The sequence below is a fragment of the Sander vitreus genome, chromosome 21 (genome assembly GCF_031162955.1).
Source record: "Sander vitreus isolate 19-12246 chromosome 21, sanVit1, whole genome shotgun sequence".
Taxonomy (NCBI): Eukaryota; Metazoa; Chordata; class Actinopteri; order Perciformes; family Percidae; genus Sander; species Sander vitreus.
In genome coordinates this window covers 23,464,879-23,490,022 of record NC_135875.1, presented here as the reverse complement: position 1 = coordinate 23,490,022, position 25,144 = coordinate 23,464,879, and the positions used below count along the sequence as shown (strand labels likewise).

The following is a 25,144-nucleotide window of genomic DNA, read 5'->3' as shown; positions in this document are numbered from 1 at the left end:
TCTTAACTCAAGGTCTTCTTTACTGGCTTTGTTTGACTGTGTCCTAATAAGCAAAGTGAAAGCTCCGGAAATAGCTAGTAAGATGGCCTTGAGTTAAGATTATTTCCTCAAACTACTTTCTTAGACTTATAATAAAACTTAATAATTTAAAGCTTAAGAAAATAGTTGCCAATACAGAAATGACAGTTTTAAAGAAAAAAGGATCCAAGGCACTCTTCTTGTGAAAATTATTATAAAAAGCCTTTATTTAGATGGCTATTTCATATCAAAATCTTACATAAAAAGTAGAGCTGGGCAACAACCCACACGTATCAGCACAAAGCAGCCTTCTTCAGGGTTATGGTTTTAGGGTTACAGAAATGACTGTGATGTCTGTTGATAATATCTGGGCTTCAGCGTCAGTATAACGTTCAACTTCCAGGATTGCTCTGGTGTCGCTGGAAATCCCGCCAGATGTCCCTCTTTTTCGGCCTGATGTCCGTTACCTTCCTCTTTCTTTGTGTTGGCATTCTAAACTCCGGTGGATTTATGAGGACTATGGTTAACTGCTCCTCAGATCTCTGCAGGGTAAATCCAGACAGCTAGCTAGACTATCTGTCCAATCTGAGTTTCCTGTTGTACGACTAGAACGTACACACGTTTCACCAAAACAAGTTCCTTCCTGAGGCTGTTTTGCAGAAGCAGCACCCAAGACGATTTTGATTGGTTAAATGCCAATAAACCAGAGCACGTTTTTTTCTCCCATCCCAGAATGCTGTGTGGACTAGCCAGACCCTCCTCCGCAGCGCTGTGGAGGAAGGTCTGGCAAAACGAGACTAGTGTAATGTCTGCAGAGCGTGCTCCAGCGCTGCGGCTCCAACATAATCAGGGAAACTAGCTACAGCTTGCATGAGAGCAGCACATAATTGGTGCGTATGCACGGCAGAGATCCGCTTTACAAGCATTAAAACTGGACAGTCTGCTATTTTTCTTTTTTATCACATGAGGTGTGTGCAGCCCTTTCACACAGACATTTCTTTTAAATCAAACTACTGATACACAGGAAATGACTTAATGACTGTCAGTGAGTGTGTTGGCAGTTTGGTTTAGAGAGTTTCTATTTGTATTACTGTTTCCTGTCACCTGCGTCCTCTGATAACAGCTGACAATAGCAGCGCTGGGCTGGCTCCAAAAACTGTAGAAACAACTACAATCCCAAAGGAAAAGCTGACCGCCTCGCCTGTGACCCTAACCCTAACCCTGGCAGGTGTACCCAGGTAGAAGATACATTCCGTGGCACATCCGCTCCACGAACGGTCCATACACGTTATACATGCAATGTAGCCAAAGCAATACAGTAGTTAATCTGGAACAAAGAGATTTATCAACTACATTAGGTAAGCTGAACCACATAATGAAACTGGAGGTTTCCCCCAGTTCTCCTCCAATGTTGACGCATGACGATGAAATGACTGATGGTGACACCGAAACACTTCTCTATTTTATCATTCTGGAACTTTATTGAAACACAGAGGAACTCTGTAAGGAAAATACTGCCATTGCTTAATGATCAGAAACTGAGGCTGATGTGTGTTATCACCCAGGCAGGGATTGTTGCTAACACTTTATTTGAAGGGGTGTGCATAGACTGGCACTGGTCATGCACATGATGGAATCTTTATGAATGTTTAGGATTGTTTCAGTCCTAACCTGCTCTGTGTGTCAGAGAACAGGCTAAGTGATGGGTGGCCTGTTTGAAAAACCGCTCACCCTGGCTCTTTTTTTGCGGAGATTTCACATACTTCCTCCACCTCATTAGTCAAAATGAACACTGATCCTGCCCTCCAACTATATAGAAACAAGGTGGACAAAAGGTAACTTACCTTGGCTGCTTGTTAGCTGCTTGTTAGCCAAACCATATTAAAGTGCAGACCTAGCTGAGTTTCAGAGGAACACACAGCAGTGAAGGGCAATGTTGACAGGCTTTCTCTGTAACCATAGTTGACTGAAAAAGAGCATTGTTGTTGGCTAAAGGGCTCTGGGTTAGGACCGTAAGAGCAAACGTTGGGTTATATGTACCTTCACTCCTTCAATTAGGCTACTGTAAGTCTCTCCGTGGCTGTAGGTAACTGAAGTGTTGCAGAGCAGTGTTGGCTAAAGATCACAACGGGGGAAAAAAATCCTTGTGGTAGGACACAATTGCTCATAGTATATCTGGAGGAAAAGAAACATGCGTTCCATTTGCCACAGTACACTCGCTCGCTGTATGCCAGGAAGAGGTGTCATGCTCACCCCTGTGCTACTGGGTATTCGGGATCGAGCGATACTGGTTTTTCAGGGCCACTTCCGATACCGATTATTTTCAAACGAGCAAAGTGGCAGTTGCTCAAGGCCACACCCCCACCCTCCACCTTGCCCCCCCTCTCTCCTCCTCAATAGCTACAGACACAGAAATGGCACATCCTAAGGAAGCTCATTGTGGGACTGGCTCTAGTGGCTGTAATTCTGCACCAAGGCTGAATTTCGGGAAAGAGACTTCAGATACAGTATTAGGGGACCAATAAGGTCTATATAAAAGAGACTTCAGATACAGTATTAGGGGACCAATAAGGTCTATATAAAAGCATCCAAAGAGCACCATGTTATGGGACCTTTAAGTCAAAATTAAGATTTTGGAATGTTAAAAACACCAACACAAAACTTTGTTTAAATGCAATTATTTAATGAATTAGAAACTTTGAACGTAACACCCAGTAAAAGAGAGTCAGATAGTATTATGGGGGGGGGGGGACATTAAGTCAGACTCAGTGGTGAGTGAAACCGAAGCAGAGTGACAGACTCAGAGCTGTAGCCGAGCGAGCCAAAGTAGAACACTTTTTAATAATTAACGTTTACCAGTTATTAGGCAAATAAAATGCTGACACAGATAATCTGCAAAATGACAAAAAAAACAACGGCCCGATAATCGGTCTATCCCTCTGGAACTGTTGTCATCTTCAGTATTGTGTCTTTGTTTTACAACCCTCACTTCATTTACTACATAACTTTAATGGGGCATAAAGTAATACACAATACATTCTTCATCTAGCAAACTAAAAGGTCAATTCTTAGCAATACTACTTATTTGCTGAGTTCAAGATTTAGTTTTATTTAATCTGGATTATCTAATGATGGATAATGTTAATGATAACTGTCATTTGGGCCCTTTCTTTGTGGCAGCACAATGATCAGTGCAAGCAGTGCTCTGACACTGATACTTTCCTGACCTGGTCTGTGTGATAGCCTAACTCAGAGGGCACAGGTGGCAGGTTCATTGAAATGACACAGCACTAACAGAGCTAAAAGAGTGTTGATTTGGAAAGTCCACTTCACTATTCGTATATTCATTTTAATCACCTGTACCATTAACCTTTCTCACCTTTTTATTTCTGATAAAGGGCTGGGAAAAGGCTTCCATTAAAGATGAAATGATTTATCGATCAGGCGATTGGAAAACAAGCACTCTGACTATGTCAGGTTGGGATATGGTAATGAGCATTTTTCTTTATTTTACTGAAAAAGAAGGATTTACTGATAATAAAAACACCAGTTGCATCCCTGGTTACCATACAAACAGATACTGTAGAGCTTCTCATAAGACTTTGCGTCAGCTGCTGGTGCCATGTTGGTGGCCCATAGTAAAACCAGTGGAATTCATTGGTGACTCGCACTGCGTTACAGCCTTCAACGACCTGTCAGAGGCAGTTTCACACTCTGGTTACTCTGAGGCTGAATATGACATTTCCATAACAAATCAGGACTCCCCCACAAGTAGCGGTGCAGCTGGGCCTGCCAGGGGCCATCTGGAGGGGCCTTCCCCCTTGACGCCTTCATGTGGAAGACTCATGTTATATATTTCTGTCTGAGGAAGCTGGCGAGGTTCGAGGTTTCTTTTATCTGCTGGTATGCATTCTCAATCTAAAACAAAAAAAATGCATTGACAAAGGTAATCGAGGTCCGTAGCTGTATCACGGGTACTCAACAGAAAAGTCTGTCTGATTTGTATAGCAAACAGTTGTTAAAGAAAGCAGAATCAATTCTGTCTGACAGCACCCACCCCTCAGTTTCAGACCCTGCCTTCTGGTTCCCGCTTCAAATACCGCTCAAAACAAACAGATACAAACACTCATTCATACCCTCAGCCATCTCACTGCTAAACTCAAATAGGATCAGGTAATATCAGCTTGACCACAACCATGCATGATAAATATGTTGTTTTTTTGTTCTCACATTTTTGCTATTTATTGTTGTATTTGTAGGCTATTCATCTTGTGTACTTATCACTGCTGCGAAACCAATTGCCCCTTTGGAGACAAATAAAGTTCTACTTGACTTGATGTTGAGTGCAGGTTGCCACTAGGGGTGGAACGGTAGGCTACATGTATTCATATCGGTTGGGGTGTCTCGGTTTGGTAGGCCTACATGAATTTACACGGAGAATACACGGTATAAAAATAAATAAAACTTGCGTGCAAATTAATTAATGAACTACTGTTAGACACGCGGTTCTTTAGGGACACCTAATCTGTAGCCCTGCCCTTAGCTCTGAAGCTCCCGAGCTCCGCCTACATGTTGAGTCAGTCGGTCCAGTGAGTCCACACAAAGCAAACTAGTCTCTTTCATATACAACCAAACACGGACGTAGCTGTATCCCTTCTCGCCTCGACCACAAATGGCCTCCAGGCCCATTTGCTTCGCTGTTTGCTCCGGTATTAGCTGTTAGCTCCGCCGTTAGCTCTTAGCTCCGCTATTAGCTGTTAGCTCCGCCGTTAGCTCTTAGCTCCGCTATTAGCTGTTAACTCCGCCGTTAGCTGTTAGCTTCGCTGTTAGCGTGTGAAGCTAACACCAAAACTTGTCAACTGTTCTGTGTAACCGAAGCTGCTCTTTTATCATCCCTGCTCTGTGCATTCACATATGAGAGCAGCGCTTGTCTCCCATATCACACTACTAGCTGATTGTCTTATTTTGTTTACAAGTTACAGATGGAGTCTGGAGATGATGCAGGGTAGCCTAGGGGAGAGCCGGGACAATTGAAACGCGGGATGGATGAAACATTACAGTTTTCTCCGAGTGCAATGATGATAGACAGACTTCCTTAGGTCAAAACATCGAGCATGTTAACCTCCTTCTATCAGCCAAATATCTTCCTGTTATTTCCTTTTATCACAGAGTTACAGGCCATAAACCAGTTTTGATGGTCAAAAGTAAACTTCATTAGCGTTTAAATTTTTCGATTATTAATGAGTGTTTTTCATTTAAAGGTTCGACTACATGCTTATTCAGTAGACCATTTAGTGTTCTCCACAATCCCAGACTTTCATATTGCATGCTTGTTTACATGGAAAGCAAAACAGGCTGTAATGGCATATGTCTATGTCCCCGACCTGGCTGTAACTCCATGTATTTTAAGTAAATGCACAAATATCTGTGTTTATAATATAATTTATGGAGGTGAGACATGGAAAAGCAGTTTTAGAAAGATGAAAATATATTTGGGCTCCACCAGGTAGGGGGTCGAGTTTTCCCATGTTATCCTATGGAGACTGATGGGCTGTGGGTTAAGGGCACTTATTTGGATGTGCAGTGGCCTGACCCACGTAAAAACCTAGTGAAACGACATTTTCCACAATAGAAACATTATATAAATGGGAAAACGTACTGTTCTAGCTATAAAAATGGCAGAATCATCCACAGTGCATGATATTTCAATAACCGCTCCATACACGCTTCACGATGACGGCAATGAGTTGTTAACGGACACTCACCAAGATGTATAGCCCAGCAACAATCTATCTTAAATAACACCTTTTGGGAGTACCATTCATGATATGTAGTAAAATATTGAAGTTGTGGGACGTTTATATGGCTTAAACTGTATGTTTCATTCGTCCCCCCATGCTGTTTCATTCGTCCCGACCAGGAGGGACGAATGAAACATTACGCACGTCCCACTTTTGCTGTAATAATTCCTGAACGGTTTTGTTCAAAGCTGAAAATGCAACTGTATTTGACAAGAGGACAGGTGTAGGTTGCTAGTGACAAAATATTTGCTTTCAGTGTGATACGATCGCTTTGTAAATTACGTTTACTTAAAAAGTGTTTCAACTGTCCCGGCTCTCCCCTACTTATTGTTTACTGTTTACATCTTACTTTATACACTTCAAGCTGTTACAGCTAGCTCAGTGGACAGCCTGAGAGATGCACAATAAAAAAAATTGCCTTCTGCATTTTTGTTTTGCTTTTCCCTCCATTGTACCGAACCGAACCGTGATGTCTGAACCGAGGTATGAACCGAACCGTGACTTCTGTGTACCGTTCCACCCCTAGTTGCCACGCACTATACAGTAAAGTGTGACTTTGAAGAGGTCAGTAATTTGAAGTCAATTCCTCTCATTTTAATGTTAGGCTCACATTATTATTATTATTATTATTATTATTATTATTATTATTATTATTATTATATCATCATGCATTGTTTCTCATGGGTGTGAATTGCCATGTGTCATAATGCCTCTCTGTAGCCAGGGGAACCACTGTAAGCAACTAGCTGTACATAAGGAGAACCTAATGCTGTCAGCTGTGTTTCTTATGAAACTGTACGGCTGAGAGCTTTGGATGGTGATTTAGCCTGGTGTAACACCTGTAGTGGAATGGCTGGGGTCATAGCACACAGCCAGGTGCTTCCCCTGCACACCAGCCCTCCTGTGCTGACGTCTCACACACACACACACACGTCATTTCTTCTTCTTGCCTTAGAAAGTGCGTGTGCATATTAGAGCTGTGAAATATCAGCTGACTAACTGGGAAGCACCTCTGGTAAGCCCAATGTGTTAGTTTCGACACTGAAGAATAGGTTTGAGATTTTCACACATCCAGCACCCTAGCTGTCATAGAGGGCTGTTGGAAACATCAGCTCAGTAGATGTAATGCCTCAGTACATAGCAACAGGCAAAGGAAAGGAGAAATGCTTTAAAAAAGACTGGTGGTATGTGGCAGCAAAGAACCTTTAAAGTCAGTATGATGAATATAATAAGGGCCATTTGTTACCAAATTCAGGTTATGGTGGCAGAGAGAACTATTTGAAACCTTAATCTCTTTGGTCGTAGTCTACACCAGTGTAGCTATTTTGAGTTATAGCTTGAAAAACATTAGCTCAGTTTAAGAGTAATAACAGTTATTTTCAACTTGGGTCTCATTTACCCAGTTTTGTTTCCCTCATACCAATGGACGTTGGCCAAAATCTAGTGAAATACTCCTCCATAGTGCTCTGTAAATATTTACTTGCTGGGATCACTGGACTGAAATATGGTTCAGAGGGGCAAAATTGATGGATCAGTTCTTGCCCTCAGTCTGGATCCCCCATGTATGCTGAGGACCTCCTATGAATTCAAGAACTTTGCAGTAGGGCTGCAACTAGCGATTATTTCCTTGGTGGATTCACGTGTTGATTATTTTCTGGATGAAAATGGATTAGTTGTTTGGTCTCTAAAATGTCAGAAAATGGTGAAAAATGTAGATCAGTGTTTCCCAAAGCCCAAGATGACGTCCTCAAATGTCTTGTTTTGTCCACAACTCAAAGATATTCAGTTTACTGTCACAGAGGAGAGAAGAAACTAGAACAATATTCACATTTAACAAGCTGACATCAGAGAAGTTTGACTGTTTTCTTTCATAATAAAGTCGACTCAAACCGATTTATCGATTATCAAAATACTTGGCGATTAACTTAGTAGTTGACAACTAATCCAGTAATCGATTGATCTTTGCAGCTCTACCTACAAGTACGCAGGATCTGAGCTAATGATCGAGCCTGCCAATTTAGGAAGATGGCCACATGGCTTGGGTGCTGTTGGTGTTAGTGCTTTTATCAAGCGTTTGTCTTCAATCTTTGATGTGTGGTTTGATGTTTAAGTTAAGTGCACGCAAGTCATGTGGTCATGTCAGAATAGAAGGCAGGTGCTGGAGTTTAGAATGCAGATTAGCATCAGCCCTTCCTATACGTTTAGATTTTCCTCCAGATGTTAAAACAAGCACTTGGGGCACATTTAGAGGGTCTTTTGCAATTTTTGATTGCCACATCTGGAACACATGTCCACCCATCCATCTGTTATCTGCCGCTTATTTTGCTGGGTCATGGTGGTCTCACCTCTACACTGCAATGGCTGTGTGAAGTGGGTGTGCTTGTTGGATTGTTGGTTTTGAACATTATAGAAATTGCAGCCCCTCTTTCCCAATTCCAATGTTTGCGAGGTGTGGGAGGAGGGAGTTGAGACACTGATTGACAATCTGACAAGCGCTTCTTTTTTAAAGCATGACAACTTAAGGGTAATCTCAGACATCCATTGATACAAGAAGCCCACTGCGTTTCTTGTATCAAAGATTTCATTCTGTCTCTAAGACCACAGTTAAGGGTCGGAGTGTATAACGGCTGATCAAATGAAGAACTTTGCCTTAGCTCCCATGTCCACCATGATCGTCCAGTAGAAGTCCTGCACTAATGCCGACCTTATTGAACCCATCTGCCTTTCAGTCTGATGCTCCATCTTAACATAACTGGAACAAGACCAACTCAGTTCCTAATGTGAAGGGAGCAATGCACCATTCCTGGCAGAGCCCCCTGGCCTCAGACTCATTCCAGCTGCTTCACACCCAGCTGTGAACTGCTCCAGTGCGCCTTGGAGGTCACACGTCGGTGAAACAAGCAGAGCTACATCGCCTGGATACTCATGTGTGAGATCTTGATGAACTAGGGCTGGACCGTACAGACGGTGCAGAAAGCCCACCTGTAGGAATTTGTCCTAGTGTATGAATTTTTACTATACCGTGCTGACTGTTAGAGCCCTCATTTTTTGTTGAGTCGGGAATGACTCAGCCAGCTGGTGCCGCAACAGAGTACAGGGGCATTACGCACAACTGTTCACTTAAGTCACTTTCATTAAATCGCCTGAAAAGGACACCAGGCTGCTACAGTAGCCAATCAGACGTCTACACACATCAGACTGCTCGGTTAGAACTCCACTTAGCCAGACATTTCTCCGATGGAGAAGGGGATGGACGGGATAGCACTGCAGTGTTTAATATGTGTTTCCACTGTACTGCTTTGCCTACCAGGCTTTAATTGATAGGACAGCTGTAGACAGGAAAGCAGGAATGGGCTGCAGGTTGGAATCGAGCCCGGACCATGCAGTAAGGACTGAGTCTTCATACATGGGGTGCACACTCAACCAGGTGAGCTACTAGGGTGCCCTGCATACCAGTGTTTTAACCCTTCACAAGCATTGTTATTGAATTTTAGGAAAAACATATATACGGGGATATATACCATATCCATCTGTGCTTCAAATTATACCATGATATACATTTTAGGCCACGCCCCAAAGCCCTACAATGAACACTTATCAGAATATTTAATACATTAAAGCATGTGATTCATAACTTACAACGAGCTTTATGTTTACAGAAGAATGGGGACCACGTGGGCCGTTTGGAGGGGAAACCCAGATCAATGTAAGCACAGAAGTCTTAATCACTGGCACGCACACTCAAGAATTAGACTGCATCTGTTTAAAAGAGGGGGGGACATGTTTTGGGTTGGACAGTGTGCACTATGGTTAACACTGAACTGACTCAGGTGGATACAACCAGGACGTATGGAGCTGCAACACTTTGCCTTAGCAGCGGAGTGAAGCAGTCAGGCTGTGAAAAGCCTTTACATGCTGCTTTGCTGTCCTGCAGTGGCTGTTGACTGCTCTCTTTGAGACTGAGAGTGCCCGGCTCAGTGAGTTTAGTACTTGTGTGGAAAGCAGAACAGTGGATTGACATGCTGCCATATCTGATCCTGAGAACAGAAGCAGGCGTGTACAGATAGGATGTGCCCACTGGAAAGGCAGCGCGTTCACAGCAGTGCACAGGGTGCGTCATGATGCTCCTGTCACAAACAGGGCGTGTGCACGGCAAGTCCAAGCTTGGAGGAGAGGCAGTGAGATCAACAAAGAATGAGAAATGCACATAAACTGTGTTACAAAACAGGCTTCGTTAGCTGTAGTGAAGACACACTCACACAAACATACATGTGCCCAGTGCTGAGGCATTGAGCACACAATCATTACAGTTTGTGTCAGCGAACAGTATGTGTGCATGTACAGTATATACAGTATGTGCATCCCTCGTTCTCTCCCAGTGTCTGAAGCGTCTCTACTTCTGAGAATGTGGCTGCGCTTCAGGCTCCACATCTGCCCAACCCAAACAATGTCTCTCAAATAAAGACCAATCCACAGCCCCCACAGCTGTCTCTCCATCTCCACTCACTGTGTCCCTCCTCTTTCAGTCTTTCACTCTTCCTACCTTCACTCAGTCTTATCTTGACACATTCTTCTCTCTAGGTCGTGTAGTCAGCGCCCAAGCATACATGTGAGAAACTTCTCCCCAGCAGTGTCCACTGGGCCTGTAGATATAGACATGTAGTTAGGCTGCTCTCAAGACTTTCTGGGCCAGATGTACGTACATTTGCGAATGTAGCATTATCAGCGCCACGACCAACCCGCAGAAAGCGCACGCTGTGATACTTACGTCGTATTTACCAAACCTGCAGTTCATCGGGTAATCAGCGCCTTTCTCCGCCCACTATACCATAAATTGCGCTGTATCAAAACGTTAAGTACTTGTGCTATGATACGGCTGAGTGCAGACTGCGATATTCCCACTGCTGATGCTATGAAATGATCCTGATGCCAATATTTGTAATGTAGCGAGGAGTTTAACAACTGCTGGAATGGAATGTGAACGCTGAGTCGGAGATTCAATGTCGTCTTTGATTTCTTCCAGTAACTGTAATATTGCATGGCTGCTTAATCTGTAACGCTTAACGATTTTGTGTTCACTCAACTGAAAAAGTGTGATCCTTGTGGCAAAAATCCTTTCAGCTCGTCTCCTTGACCTATGTCTTCGTCTTGCTCGGATTACTGCTGTCATTTCACCAGGAGGCATATGTGAGGAAACCTACTTGCAGCTGGTTTACACCTGCTTTTCACCGCAAAATAGAGGCGCGCTGTCACAGGCGTTTTTTGTACATACCGCGGAATACATAATTAGGTGCACTTTATGCTTCCCCTCCCGTCTCTTTATGGGAAACTCCCACTTTCCCCTTCACCCACCCGTGAATGAATATGCATGACACGGAAAAGCGCAATGTACCATTTTCAGTTCCCGCGACAGGCAGTCTGCGCTTTTACCTCAGTGCGCCCTGTTTGTACATACCTCGCCATGCTTTTACGTGCACGTTGCGAAACAAATACGCCTGAAGTGGGCGCAAAAGCATTAGTACATCTGGCCCTCTGTGTTAGTTAGTGTCCTTGTTTTGTGTGGGCATTTGATTGATTGGTTTGTTGCCGGGCTTCCCCGTCCTCTCATCTCCTCTCTTTGGTGTTGCAGTTTTTCCCAGCTGAATCCTCTTCTCCCCATGCTACTCTTGTTTGGTCCGGACCGTGGTTGCAGGTGTAGCCTGCAAGCGGTTCATGACATGCTTTAATCTTCTTTTACCCTTCATTGGTGTTAGCTAAATCCCAGGCTGCGCACTCTCATGCAGCAAAGTAAAAAGTGCCCGCTCTTTCGAGAATTGTGTTGGGTCCCGCGGGATTTCAATGAGACCTCTACACCAGACCACGTAAGACTGACGCAGCAGAACCCCGGACTGTACATAGTCTCACTTTAAAGACAATTTTACAATTTGGAACTATCCAAAACGGAGTCGATTGTGCATGGGAAACCTAGTCAGGGTCACCAATGAGGTTGTCTCTGGAAATGTCTAAATCTAACTTCCTTCATGTATAACGAATAAAATAGTTTTGAAATATATAAAATCCTAATTTCAGAGTAATCCATGTGGAGCTCCATGCTTCCCTGATAACTGGAGATTCAACAGGCCTCAGATCTGTATCCGCAGCAACAGCAGATGATTGAGTCCAGTGTTGATAAGGAAGATGTGTCTCTTCTTGCACAGACAGCAGCATTAGGCCTGTCGCGATAGTCAATATATGGGCTTATTGCACGATATATGGAAATGAGCTTGGTAGCTTTTGGTGACGCAATATATTGCAATTGCAAATTTTTATAATTGAAAATAAAGAGTATATTCATTTTGACATACAAATGAATGTTACCAACGTTTTAGTTAGTTAGTTAGTCGATCGCGCCTCTGTCATCTCGTCTGCTTTCTGTGTTGGAGGCAGAGGCGGGGCTCAGGCAGCGTCTCCACACACACACACACACTCACACACACACTCAGAGCGGATAGCGACAGGTCAAGAGAAGACGTGAACCCACTGCCTTATAGGCCCTATAGTGTTTCGTGATATCTACAGCCAGTTAGGAAGAATAAGTCCCAATGGACTTTGTTACAAAGCCGCAATCTTCAGTTCCGGTGTGGGAAAATTTTGGCTTTAAGCCGAATGAGACGAGCCGGTATGTCGACTTTGTTTAAAAACAGTGGGAGCGAAAAGAGGCAACATAACTAACCTAAAATCTCACCTAAAACATAACCATCCCACCCAGTTTTCAACCTCCAGACAGTTATCTGTTACAAATGCTTTTTCCCGGCAGTGCAAATATAATGTGACAGCACGAAATGGCACACGGTCACAGATTGCATAACTCGCTATATAGCCAAAGAGATGCAGCCATTAAACACGGTCGAAAATCCAGCATTTAATTTAATTTTGACAAACAGTACGAATTGCCAAAGAAAACATACATCTCCCAAGCTGCCATTCCATCTTTGTACAACAAAGTAAAAGATGACATTCTGAAGGAGATAAAAGACATCTCCCTTTACTCTGCCACTATAGCGCTTTTTGTTAACAAAGGTGTATTTATTATTTATTTATTTAGGATATATTTTTTGACATTCCGATTCCAATGTCTAAATATTCTTAAAGTGCTCACATTATGCTCATTTTCAGGTTCATAATTGTATTTAGAGTAGAGATGCACCGATTACAATTTTCTAGGCTGATTCCGATTTCCGATTTTCTTTGAGTTAGGCCAGCCGATACCGATTTTAGCCGATTCCGATTTCATTTTTTCTAACCTCCTTTACAGCACACACAAATATTTATTTTCTATCTTTTCTTTAATAGAACATTTTGCACAGAATATAGAACAGATAATGGATCACTATAAAATAAAACTATATAAATTACTCCTGGTGTGTGAAATTCACACACATCTAAAGTGCAATGTTAGAACCATTTCCTTCTTTTCACATCCAATATCCAACTAAAAAAATGTGATTTTGGTTTTTGGTGTTGTCCCTCCACGCCCTACTTTTTCCTTGCAGGTGTTGCATATTGCAAACTTGTTATCTTCTGCACACACGCTGAAGAATTTCCAAACAGCTGACATGTTGCAGGTTAATTCATGAGGTTCCCTACATGTGCGAGAATAGCGCGGACACGCACTTCACACCGCGAGCGGGTACGCGCGACACATGGCGGAAAAGTTGAGAGAGTATGAGGGAGTGCCATGCTAGCAGCTAGGCGAGCATTATAACGTGTGTTACAAAGTGACACACGTTTGTCACTGAAGTAAAGGCTGGACTACAATAGAGCTGTTTGACGGAGCACGCTGTTGCACTAAAGTTAGGGAGGTTATGGAGGTACACTACATTTTTCAGTCACTACAGAGGTCTGTGTGACTGGACGACTGATTTGCACGTTGGGACCGCTATGGGCCTCCACCAGAGTTTCCTCTGGCTTCGCCCTGCCCAGGCATAGTTCACCATCTTTCGGGTCCTATCGCACGCGCTCACGCTCCACCACCCCGAGGGTGTGGGCGAGACGGGCCGGTGGTGCGCCCGACCCCGAGGGACCTGGATCCCACCTCAGCCAGCGCGTGCCGGCCCTCACTTTGATTGCGCCACGGGACGACCCTCTGACTCGCGCGGGCATTGATGGCTCATTGATGGCTCTACCTTGTCCCACTCGCCATAGCACAGACACTCTATTTCAGTCGGCATAGGTTGGTATATTCCCCTACACTCACACCACCAGTTTGTCGGCTCTCAACCTCCTCCTCCTGTTGTTCTATTTCCAAAGCAAAACTCGAACTCGAAGCAGAACCAGAACTCACTGGTTCGTAGAGGTATGCTTCTGGATCTTGACTGTCTGAGAAGTCATCCTCTTCGTCTCTCACAAAATCCGCCATGTTCATTGCCATTCACTGTCTACTGTAGAAAAAATAGCCAGCTATTCACGCCAGTATGTTGACGGAAGTTGGGGGGTTTCAGGTGCTGCGTGATATCTCTGTGCCCAAGTAGCAGTGCTTCGCCTGTGCTTCCACCCAATATAGTATATATAATATAGTCCCAAATCAAAATCGTCTAGTCTTAATCTGCATTGCTATCTGTACTCGTGAATACGCAGGCCACAAGAAGTAATTAGGTTGCTTTTTGTTCACTTTTACACGACATGCTAACCGGCAACAAAGGATTCCATTCATTACGCTAAGTTAAGCTAGCGGCGTCGCTGCCGGAGTAAGACACTGCATGCACTGCGACAAAAATGCGTTTGCCCACCTATATAAATATAGAGGAGAGATGGAGAGGTGAATAACCCTTTTTCAACAAAGGGTGGTGTGGTCCTTTTAAAGTGATAGAGTGGCTCTGAACAAGTCTATTTAGAGATTTATTGGCAACGTTTCTGCAGATGTTTTGAAATGTTTCTTTCTGTGACCTTTAAAGCCTGCAGGAAGCCAGTATTTGATATTTTACCTGGAGTATAAAACTATAGTCCTTCCCAGTCACCAAAACAGTATAAAGACTTTTTTTTTTTATACATGGATCCTGGTTTCCACATCCTCAGGGTCATGTTCAGGAACCTCTAGAAACTGGAGCGCTGCTCTGACAGACCCTAACCCTACAGACTCTCCTCTTCCCAAATCCACTTGTTTCCACAGAGTCACCAGAGGTCATCTTCAGCTTCAGCATACACGCATACACGCATACACACACACACACACACACACACACACCCTGTCACAGTCACGGGGTGCTGAGTCACTTGTGTGAGGCTTGTATGAGGACAGCTGCAGTTGGTGGTGTCCAGTAATCCAGCATGTTGAAACTCTGGCCCACTCACTCCACACAGCTCTCACCAATCAAGGGATCTCAGACAGCGATAGTTGCATCTTATGACTCACCTTTTCTGGACCATCAGTGTGTGTGTGTGTTTTTTGTGTGTGTGTGTGTGTGTGGTGTGTGTGTGTTAACGCTGCTAACCTGCTGAGAGGGATTGTGAGTCAGTTGTTGCTCAAGGGTGGAAACTTCTCCCAATCTTTACAGCTAGAAACGATCAGGGGAGGAATGAACTTAATGAGGTTATTCTGTGTTACAGTGAGCCGCGCTGGTGATAAATTCTATAATACAATGCATTTCTTCAAATAACATGATAGTTACTCACAAGTTATGTTTATGTATGGACCCGGCAGAATCCTTCCTGCAGGTCTCAGAGGAGGCTGTTCAGATCCAGGTGAAGGTGACCTCAACACAAGACTGACTATTTACTGTAGAGGCATTTTCCTAGGGAAGCTAAAAAATGATCCTGGGCTTCCAGGCAGGGAGCCTGTGTCACTAAAACAGAGAGAGCGTGAGGTAATTTCTTTGCCATGATATGCTGTCTATGTTTGGGGGAGGAAGGGGGGGGTCTGTTTATGATATAATACCATCATAAACATTTGACATATACAGCTCCTCTTCTGCCACAACATTTTAAAGCCAAGTTAACTTTGATTAAAGGAAGGGTCCAAGTACCCTAAGGCTTTTATAAATTAGGATTTACACAATCTGGACTGTGGTCATAACATCTACATCTTATAACTTATTCCCTGTTATATATTGTTGTTAACGTATATATACTGTATTTTTCATGCAATTCTAATTCGATTATGTTTCTTTTCATAGTCATAGTTAATATTTAATAATAAGCTATTGCACTGTTCAATCCCTGCACTGTTCTCTTTTGCACTACCACCATTGCACACAGTCTACCATAGCACCTTTAACTCTTTACATTTCTGTGAGTGATTTTTATGTATGTGAGATATGTGTGTCTATCTATCTATCTATCTATTTATCTATCTAAAAGTTTTTTTTTTTTTATCTTTGAAACATGTCAATTTATATTTTAGGTGTATTAAAGTGCTCATATTATGCTCATTTTCAAGTAACATTTTTCAAAAAACACCATATTTTTGTTGTACTGCACATTGCTCCAGCTCCTCTTTTCACCCTGTGTGTTGAGCTCTCTGTTTTAGCTACAGAGTGAGGCATCACACTTCTGTTCCATCTTTGTTGGGAGTCGCACATGCGCAGTACCTAGGTAAGGACTACTAGCCAGTCAGAAGCGTGCCACGTGAGCAGCTAGGCGAGCATTATAACGTGTGTTACAAAGTGACGCACGTTTTTCACGGAAGAAAAGGCTGGACTACAATAGAGCTGTTTGGAGCAGTTTGTGAACAGTGTTTTCTGTTGGAGATGGTAAGTCCCTTTGGGATGGACTTTGGGCTTTTTCACTTTGTAAACCTATAACGTGCACAAAAATATAACACTATAAAGGAAAGGGAAAAAGCCAAAAAGCATAATATGAGCACTTTAAGCAAATTTAGTAAGCATTTTTTGAATTTTATTTTAAAGTTATAATCCTTAAACTTGCTGTAACATTTTTTAGGGGCAGCGCAACAAGCTGTAAACACAACATTGGCATATTATCACCTTATATCGCTTGTTAGCCAGCAGTTCCCTGTTTCCACATCTAGCAGAGCAGACTATCATTGGTCTGGAGTCGTGTTTCTGACCGTCCAGTACTCAGTCTCCTTTCAGCTCGGCTTTGGTTTATTGGTTATCCGGCTCTAGCTGCTAAATCAACTCCACTCTGTCCACTAAAAAGTAGGGCTGTTGAAAGTAATCATTGCATCGATGCATCACGATGCGGACCTCGACGATTAAGCATGGATGCAGTGACAGATCATAATCGATTATTGCCTACTCATGTTGCTTGTTGATTATCCGGTCACTGCTTTTTTTTGTTTTTGCCTGTTGTCTGCTGTCTGCTGTGTTCAGACTCCACTACATTTAAGAGCAGATACAATTAAAAGGGAAGTTCATACATATCTGACTGCTTGAATTTGTTGATGAAAACCATGTGTAGTAATATATAATAATATTGAGGAGGTGAAGCATCGTCACACATCGTGATATTGAATCGATTGAAATCGTTGACAGGATAATTGTAATGGAATCAAATCGTGAGACCAGTGAAATTTCACACCCCTACTAACTAGTCGCTGACTTTGCTAGTTAAAACACAGTTCAACTAACCAGTTGATTACTTTGTCTGCTGTTTGGCCCTGGGTAGGGTACAGTGGGTTTATGGGAGTTTGTCTGCCTGAGAGCGCTCAGTCTAAACTAAAACAGTTATCTTCATTATTCTCAAATGACTGCTGGAATGACTAATACAGGTTTAATTGAAAGGTCACCTTTCAGTCTGCAGAGCTCACATACATGTTGAGAGCATCTGCAGAGCTCACATATATCTTGAGAGTGTCTGCAGAGCTCACAGACATGCTGAGCGTCTGCAGAGCCAACAGACATCAGGGTTTCCAACAGAAAATGTGTTAGTTAAGGTGGTAGGGTGGAGTTTGCCATCAGACCGGGGGGCTCACCAGTAGAGGGGCGGTGGAGGGACACTGCTGACTCAGAGTAACATTAATAAAACTGGTTGTGATTCTCGATAGGGGTGCGCCAGTCAGATACTCAGGATTTGTGTCAATCCGAACTTTAAAAATTAACAAAAAAAGGGAAACATTTTTGCCACAACATGAACATATTATAAATAATAAATAAATAAACAAATTACATTGTGTACAGGCTAATATTGAACTAACTAAAATGCAAAGGAATGAAACAACAAAGATTTTTTAGTGTAAACTGCAACATTTAACAACCCTTTAACAATAAACTTGGTGACTGACTGACAGTCACCAGGACTGACTGTCCTGTTGTCAACGTTGAACTAAGAAGAAGAAGAAGAACTTAAGTGCAAAGGAATGTAATTGAATTGCCTTGTTGCTGTAGAAATAAAGTTCCCTTACCTTACAACCTCAGTCTGTCAGTCAGTCATCAGGGCATAGAAACCACTGTTGTGCCTGCTTGTCTCAGAGGAAGTGTAATGTCAACAGCAACCGCTTTCGCCTCTCCATTAATATCTGCTGTCTGCGTGAAGTTTTGAAAAACTGGAACCACACTTGAAACCACTTTATCGACATTGCCGTGACTCACTGTGACTTCAACAAAACTGCAGAGCCGACGTAGTTTGCCCGCACCTCTGCACGCGCGTGTGTGTGTCTGTGTCGGAGCTCCGCTATGTCATTATGCAGAGAGGACAGATAAGCTTGTGATTACATGCTCAGATGCTTTAGGAACCGAAAGACAAATAAGTTTTTGATTTTGAAGACATAGTTAAGGTGGCAGGCTGGTGTTGCTAAGGTGGCCGCCTTAGCTGCAAAGTGCTGATGGGAACCCTGGACGTGCTGAGAGTGTCTGCATAGCTCACAGACATGTTGAGAGCATCTGCAGAGCTCACAGACATGTTGAGAGCGTCTGCAGAGCTCACAGACATGTTGAGAGCGTCTGCAGAACTCACAGACATGCTGAGAGCGTCTGCAGAGCTCACAGACATGCTGAGAGCATCTGCAGAGCTCACATACATCTTGAGAGCATCTGCAGAGCTCACTGACATGTTAAGAGCGTCTGCAGAGCTCACAGACATAGGCTACTGAGAGCGTCTGCAGAGCTCACAGACATGCTGAGAGTGTTGTGGACGCTCCTCAGTCCTAGATGGACCTTTGTGTTCTCTGCCAGGGGTTTTTCTGGCATGCTGTCAATGTGCAGCCAAAGGCAGTCTGGGCTTTAGAAGGTTAACCATCTGGAATGGTGCATTATTTAATGTTGCATATGCCTATACATGCTGGCTCTGAGATTCGTCAGACTTGCCACTACCAAGGTGGACCCCAATAACCAAACTGTAGCTGATATGGAGTTTCATTTGGCTCTCTCAAGTCTCCAAACAGCATCTCCCCAATGTATAACAGTGGTCTCAGTCTGTTGTTTTCCTGCTAATCAGTAGCAGATGTGTGCACTCTCTTGTGTTGCTCAGCTGTATGCTGTGTGCACACACTGCCTCTGGAGCTCAGGCGCTCAGAGGCAGTTTTTTGTTCTTTGTGTGGCAGTGGTGGTAGCGCAGCCTGCTCTGCTATGATGTCATTGGTTGCCGGTTGTGAAATACTTGAGGAAATGAGAACCTCATTGAACTCTGAATACTGTACATGTAGTCTTCATCTCATGTGAAGCCTGATCTTCAGTGGTTTTGTTTGGTCTTTTTTTTATCTGTTTATCTCCAGCAATTATTCCAACTATGACAGACCCTTAAGAAGTTTCAATTCACCTCCATTGTGCAGCTGAGCCTGTCTGTGGTTAGTGACACCAACTTGCTTTGTGTGTTTTGACAGAGGACAGCATCTCTGAGTCAGCTCCCTGTCGAGGACCTCCAAGACCCCCTGCCTCCTCAATGGAGATGCTACATGTCTCCACAAGGGCGGCAATACTACGTCAACACCACAAGCAACGGTAAGAAATTGTTCCAGATCATAACTCTCCCTAAAGCCACAATCTGCAGTTTCTACATTTATTTTTATGTACAGGTTAAGTAAAAAAGATACGTGTTCATTATTATTCCTCTGCTTCCAGTCTATATGCTAAGCTAGGCTTATCGCCTCTTGACTCCAGCTCCGTACTTAATGCACGGACATGAGGCTGATCTTCTTATCTGTTTCTCAGAAAGAAAACACCAGCAAATCATTTCCCATAATCATTAAATTTCTCCTTTTAATGTTTATTATAATGAAAAGGTATGTATATGTGTAACGTATATATAATGTATCTAATCCTAAGCTCTAGGCTTCAGAAATGGGTTTTCCGCTTTGCCCACATTCAGAAGGCATCAGGCCTGTGGGGCCCCTGTCTGACAAAATTGAGACAACTGTTCCCCCCTCTTTCCATTTGTACACAAAATGTAAAATGTAAGCTACAAAGTGAGCCTTTCTTAGCTAATATTTGCTTACATATTTGAAAATTGGCAGCATTAAAAGTTTGCTGCATGATCTATGTGCAGCTCCTGGTGCAGTTTACCCATGGATGTACAGAAAACTATTACTGGATTACTGAAGATAACTTGATTTTTATTTGGATTTATGGACATGTATATTCGCAATAGACCAGATATAATGATATCATTAGTGTCACATTCCCGTTTGAAAATATGAGGGAAAACCGATGCAATAACATGACAATCAATGATTTGTAAGAGCCAGAGTACAAGTGAAAAGTCAAGTGTTTTTTTAACAGCTTCTTTTGCAAACATAACAAAAGGTTTAGAGATTCACAAAACAAGTATGGTACAGGGCTGGCACCCAGCACTAAAACTGGTCTATCTAGACAAAAATTACCTGTGTGTGTGAAAAAGGAACAGGTAAACTACCCCCAACTCACCTGGTGTCCTCAACTTGAAAGGCAAGGAAAAATAATAATAATAATAAATTGAATTTGTATAGCGCTTTTCATGGACTCAAAGTTGCTTGAAAATCTGGGGCAGACAGGATAGAAGTGCAACAGGATATTTTGAAGGCTTTCAAAAGACTGCTGGCACTTACTAGACCAAACAAAGGGCTTTGAAGGACTTGTTAGAGCAGTCTACAGACTAGGCTTGGGCCGGTGTGAACATTTTCAAACCGGTTTGATATTAAGCCAAACACCAGACCGGAGCGGTGTACCAAATTTTACTACTAGGTTTCGAACTTGAGTCAGCCGTTCGCAAGTGAGACTGATGAGGGAGCGTAACATAATGAGTGCAGCAACTCCAGTCCACAGGGTGGAGGTAATGCACTTCTTTCCTCGTCTTGTAATCCAAAATGTTTTCATTGCTTATTAGCTTATTAGGCTACTTTTTAATTTACAAGAAGGTAAGGTAATGACTAGTCTATATCAACATCAACAACATTCCACTTCCGACATTACGCCGTTGCTGCTGGAAATTCCGTCTTTTCGGCCGGATGTCCGTCCCCTTCCTCTTTCTTTGTGGTGGCATTCTAAACTCCGGTGGATTTATGAGGACTATGGTTCTGGTCCTCAGATCTCTGCAGGGTAAATCCAGACAGCTAGCTAGACTATCTGTCCAATCTGAGTTTTCTGTTGCACGACTAAAAACTACTTTTGAACGCACACATGTTCCACCAAAACAAGTTTCTTCCCGAGACTATTTTGCAGAGGCACCGTGGCTCTGTCTGTGACGATTGTGATTGGTTTAAAGAAATGCCAATAAACCAGAGCATGTTTTTTTTTTCCAAAACCCCGAATGCTGTGTGGACTAGCCAGACCTTCCTCTGCAACGCTGTGGAGGAGGGTCTTTTTTTAACCTTTGTCTCACGTCTCTCCCCCTGCACATTTGGTTTGTGCTCTAAATGAAGTGGTTGATATTACTGATAGGATAACTAAAGACTAATAGAGATGATGACCCAAACGAATAAAATAAGACTAAAACATGTTTCTGTGAGATGACTCCTGAGGTGACACGTGAGATAATTCCTCCCATCTGTCACTTTGCGCAAAAAACACTCCCTGCCTTGCTCCCCAACTACACTTTAAATTGAAAAATTATACAATTTTTCATTAAAAATGTTCCACCCAGGAGCTTGTATTTATCATAAAAATGATACGTGAGCGATTTCATCTGTCAGTAGTCGAGTTAAACTGTGTCTCTATGGCAGTGATGGTACCAGTGAGAGACACGGGGCGTAGAAGAACTAATACTGCTGATAGGGCCTTGTTTCTGTCATCACAATCACCACTCGGTGTCTCCCTGAACACACACACACACACACACTGGCATACAGCTTAATACCCTCCTCTGTTCCACACACACAGCAACATAGCCTGCTTTTACTATCCCTGAGTGAACTCACTGTAAAACCTGACTGATGTTACTAATATCTTGTCTTAACAGTTCTTGCTTTGAGTTCAGGAAGTTAGGAAGGTAAGAAAGTGCAGGTTTGTCAGACACAATGTTTACCTGTCACACAATGTGACAGCAGGTGTTTTTGTATCCCTGGCCTGGTCACGCCACAAAGTGGCATGTCAAAATTTTGATAAGCTGAACAACGTGATGCTGTTTGAGTTGTAGGCAGCGTATAAACCTAAAAGGCATGAAACTAATTCTGAAGCACTGTAAAAAATGTCAGCAATTTCTTTTGGCAAGTAAACTAAATGATGACATTATCACACTAACGAATGAACGACAATATTTATTTACTTTTTTTATTTATTTTACTGCATTTATTTTTGTCTCTCCATCTCTCCCATGTCGTTCAATTCAACAGTCTATACACAACTTGCCATTATTTCATTACACATATGAAAGGATGAATACTCTTGGCCTACGTACTTTTTTTTTAATTTTTTTTTTCAGAGTTTCTATGTCCCATTCATTGTCTCAAAGAGCTGTACGGTCACCATGCAGGTGCGGAGGAGAGTACCAACGTTAATGGCTGCGGCTCCTGGTGACTAAAGGGGGGAGATCCGGGAACAACAACACCACACACCATCTTTTTGGTTTTCTAGATATGGGCACTTGCATAATAAGTATATGTTCATCTATTCATTTCCCCTTGGATATTTGTTCTAGTGCCGCCACTGTATCCTACTTACTTATGATGTACTTGTACTTCTGAGGAAACTACAGCAGTAACCGACTGCTGACGACATGCTCGACTCCGCATAGCCCTGAAGCCCCACCCCCACTGCCTCTTAGAGGGCTGTTTGCTTGATTCTTTAATGTTTATTAATATTGAACATGTCCAAATTGCACCGAATGCGACACGACACATTCTTCGCACCGGCCAAGTGTGAAGTAGATGGGATGAACAGTTCTCTATATGCGAAGGACACACACAGCACTCAGCAGCAAGTAGCAGGATAAAAATATTAAAATCAGTACCCAGATCTGCAGCATGCACACATACATCAATAAACACTGCAGCAGCATCAAAAGGTCTCTCTTCTCTTCTATTCTGTTCTTTTGTTTTCTACTTCAGTGGTGGATATTTACATTTTTAAGACTAAAACTCTGAACTCTATTTTGAGCTCCTTTCCATGCGGTGCCTAGGTCTGTGAGTCTATGTTATGTGAAAATTAGTAATTTTTCATGCATTTCTGCGTGTATAAAAAGCCATCAGCAGCATGTGTATCCTGGCTCGTTGTTGCTGTGGCATTGTGAATCTGGCCTCTGATGGCGCAGAAAACCTCTTTTCAAAAAACTTCTTTTCTGTGTCTTGGCTGCACAGTGACTAAATGTAAGAGAGTGCTCAGCCCCATCACACACTCACTGTGCTACAGGCCTGTGCTTCTTTTCAATCCTCCCCCCGGCAACTGTTTCCTAACCAACCCATCTGATAACTGTTTTCCTCAAACTATTGCTATTTATACCATTTCTGCTATTTTTCACTGAACCCTTTTGTTACGCTAAAGTTCAGCGAGATTAGATACAGTCCTGCGTGTGTGTTTATGTGTGTGTTTGTGTTTCTGCGTCACCATAGTAACAGAGCAGTATGCGTGGGTAAGGGCTGCATGTCCTTGTGTCAGGGCTGGAGTTTTTTTTTTTTTCTCCAGCTTTTCCTTCCTGTGTGCAGCAGCACACACTGCTGCAGTTTGTACCAGCCATCGCCCCGCCTGGCCAATGGGCTGCTCAACATATATACTGTAGATCCACAGCACACAGACCAGCCCTTTGCTTTACAGGTATTTTTGAATGAAGTGGGATTCATAATAAACTATAAAAAAAAACGTCTGCCCTGTAGATTACACTATTCAGAAGAGACTGATATTTGGTATGCTCTGGTTGAATAAGTTATTCACAAATCGTTTAATTTCCACCTATGTTTGCATTAAGCAACACAGTTACTTCCTAGCCCAGCCAAATAGCCCCACAACTCAAACAGAGCCTCAGACTTTGAACAGCAGCTTTGTAGCTTACATGGCTTTGTTTTCCACCTTTTTTAGTAACTTGCTTCACCAATTTACATTGACAAATGAAAAATGTGGCTTTCTTGCTCCTGGAACAGAACCTGGACGTTCTGGTATACTTTCAGCTATCTTTCCTGCAAATGTCAACATTGTTCAGTTTAGACACTAAATGGTGGTCCTTATTCTTAAATTTCACTGATAACAAAATGCTGTCTGTTCTTGGCTGGTGAACGAGTGTTTACGTTGGGTCTCAATGCCAATGTCTGCTCAGCTGTCATTCAAACTCATAGCAGGCTTATCATAGTCTTAGGCAACTGGAAACGTTTTTTCCACAACAGCTACAGTGTATCTTCTGCTTTTTCCTTGTGTGTTTGATTGCGATGAGAGGAGATCCCGCTGAGCACTGTCTTTACTCTTTGTGAGTGTGAATGGGCTGTTTTGACTGATAAAACCCAGAGACAGGAGGTAGCTAATTCATCAAGGCCATATGGTGTCATATGGTTATGAATAAAACATAGCAGTGTCGAAGCTAACTAGGCCATTTCTTCTTCTCCCCGCTCGGAATCAGGGAAGTCTCGCATCGATGGTGGCATGGCTGGCGAACAGTCAGCTGATGCCTTTTAGACCTGCTGTTGACTGTTTTCATTCATACATTCACTTCTACACATCTGCTACACTGCAACAGTGTTGTCCGCTGTCAGCCACTGAGATGCTCCGACTCTCCAGGGACTCTGATGTTTGCAGAATAGAAATGTGGTTAGGACTGACTTTGGTGAATCAGAGAAGCATGAATTGATGTTTTTCTATGTTCCATAAAAGACCCTCATCGTCATTGGATGCTACACTCTATCTGATCTGATCTCATGAATTGACATCATGAGGATCCATGACAGCCCTGAAAAGGGATGATGAACTATTCCACCAATGGCAAAGAGAGTAAATTGCGCTGACTTGGGTTTTGATTCCACAATCAAGACTATGAACGCAATTTAGAGTGATTGATAA

At 42.8% G+C, this 25,144-nt stretch overlaps 1 protein-coding gene across 1 annotated transcript in view; it reads left to right on the top strand.

Moving 5' to 3' along the window:
- Positions 1-25,144, top strand: part of gas7b (growth arrest-specific 7b) — a 59,325-nt gene that overhangs the window by 1,699 nt on the left and 32,482 nt on the right. The window contains exons 2-3 of the mRNA XM_078278965.1: positions 19,576-19,693; positions 22,160-22,162. Of these exons, the coding sequence (XP_078135091.1) occupies positions 19,576-19,693; positions 22,160-22,162 (121 nt within the window). The remainder of the gene's footprint in view (positions 1-19,575; positions 19,694-22,159; positions 22,163-25,144) is intronic.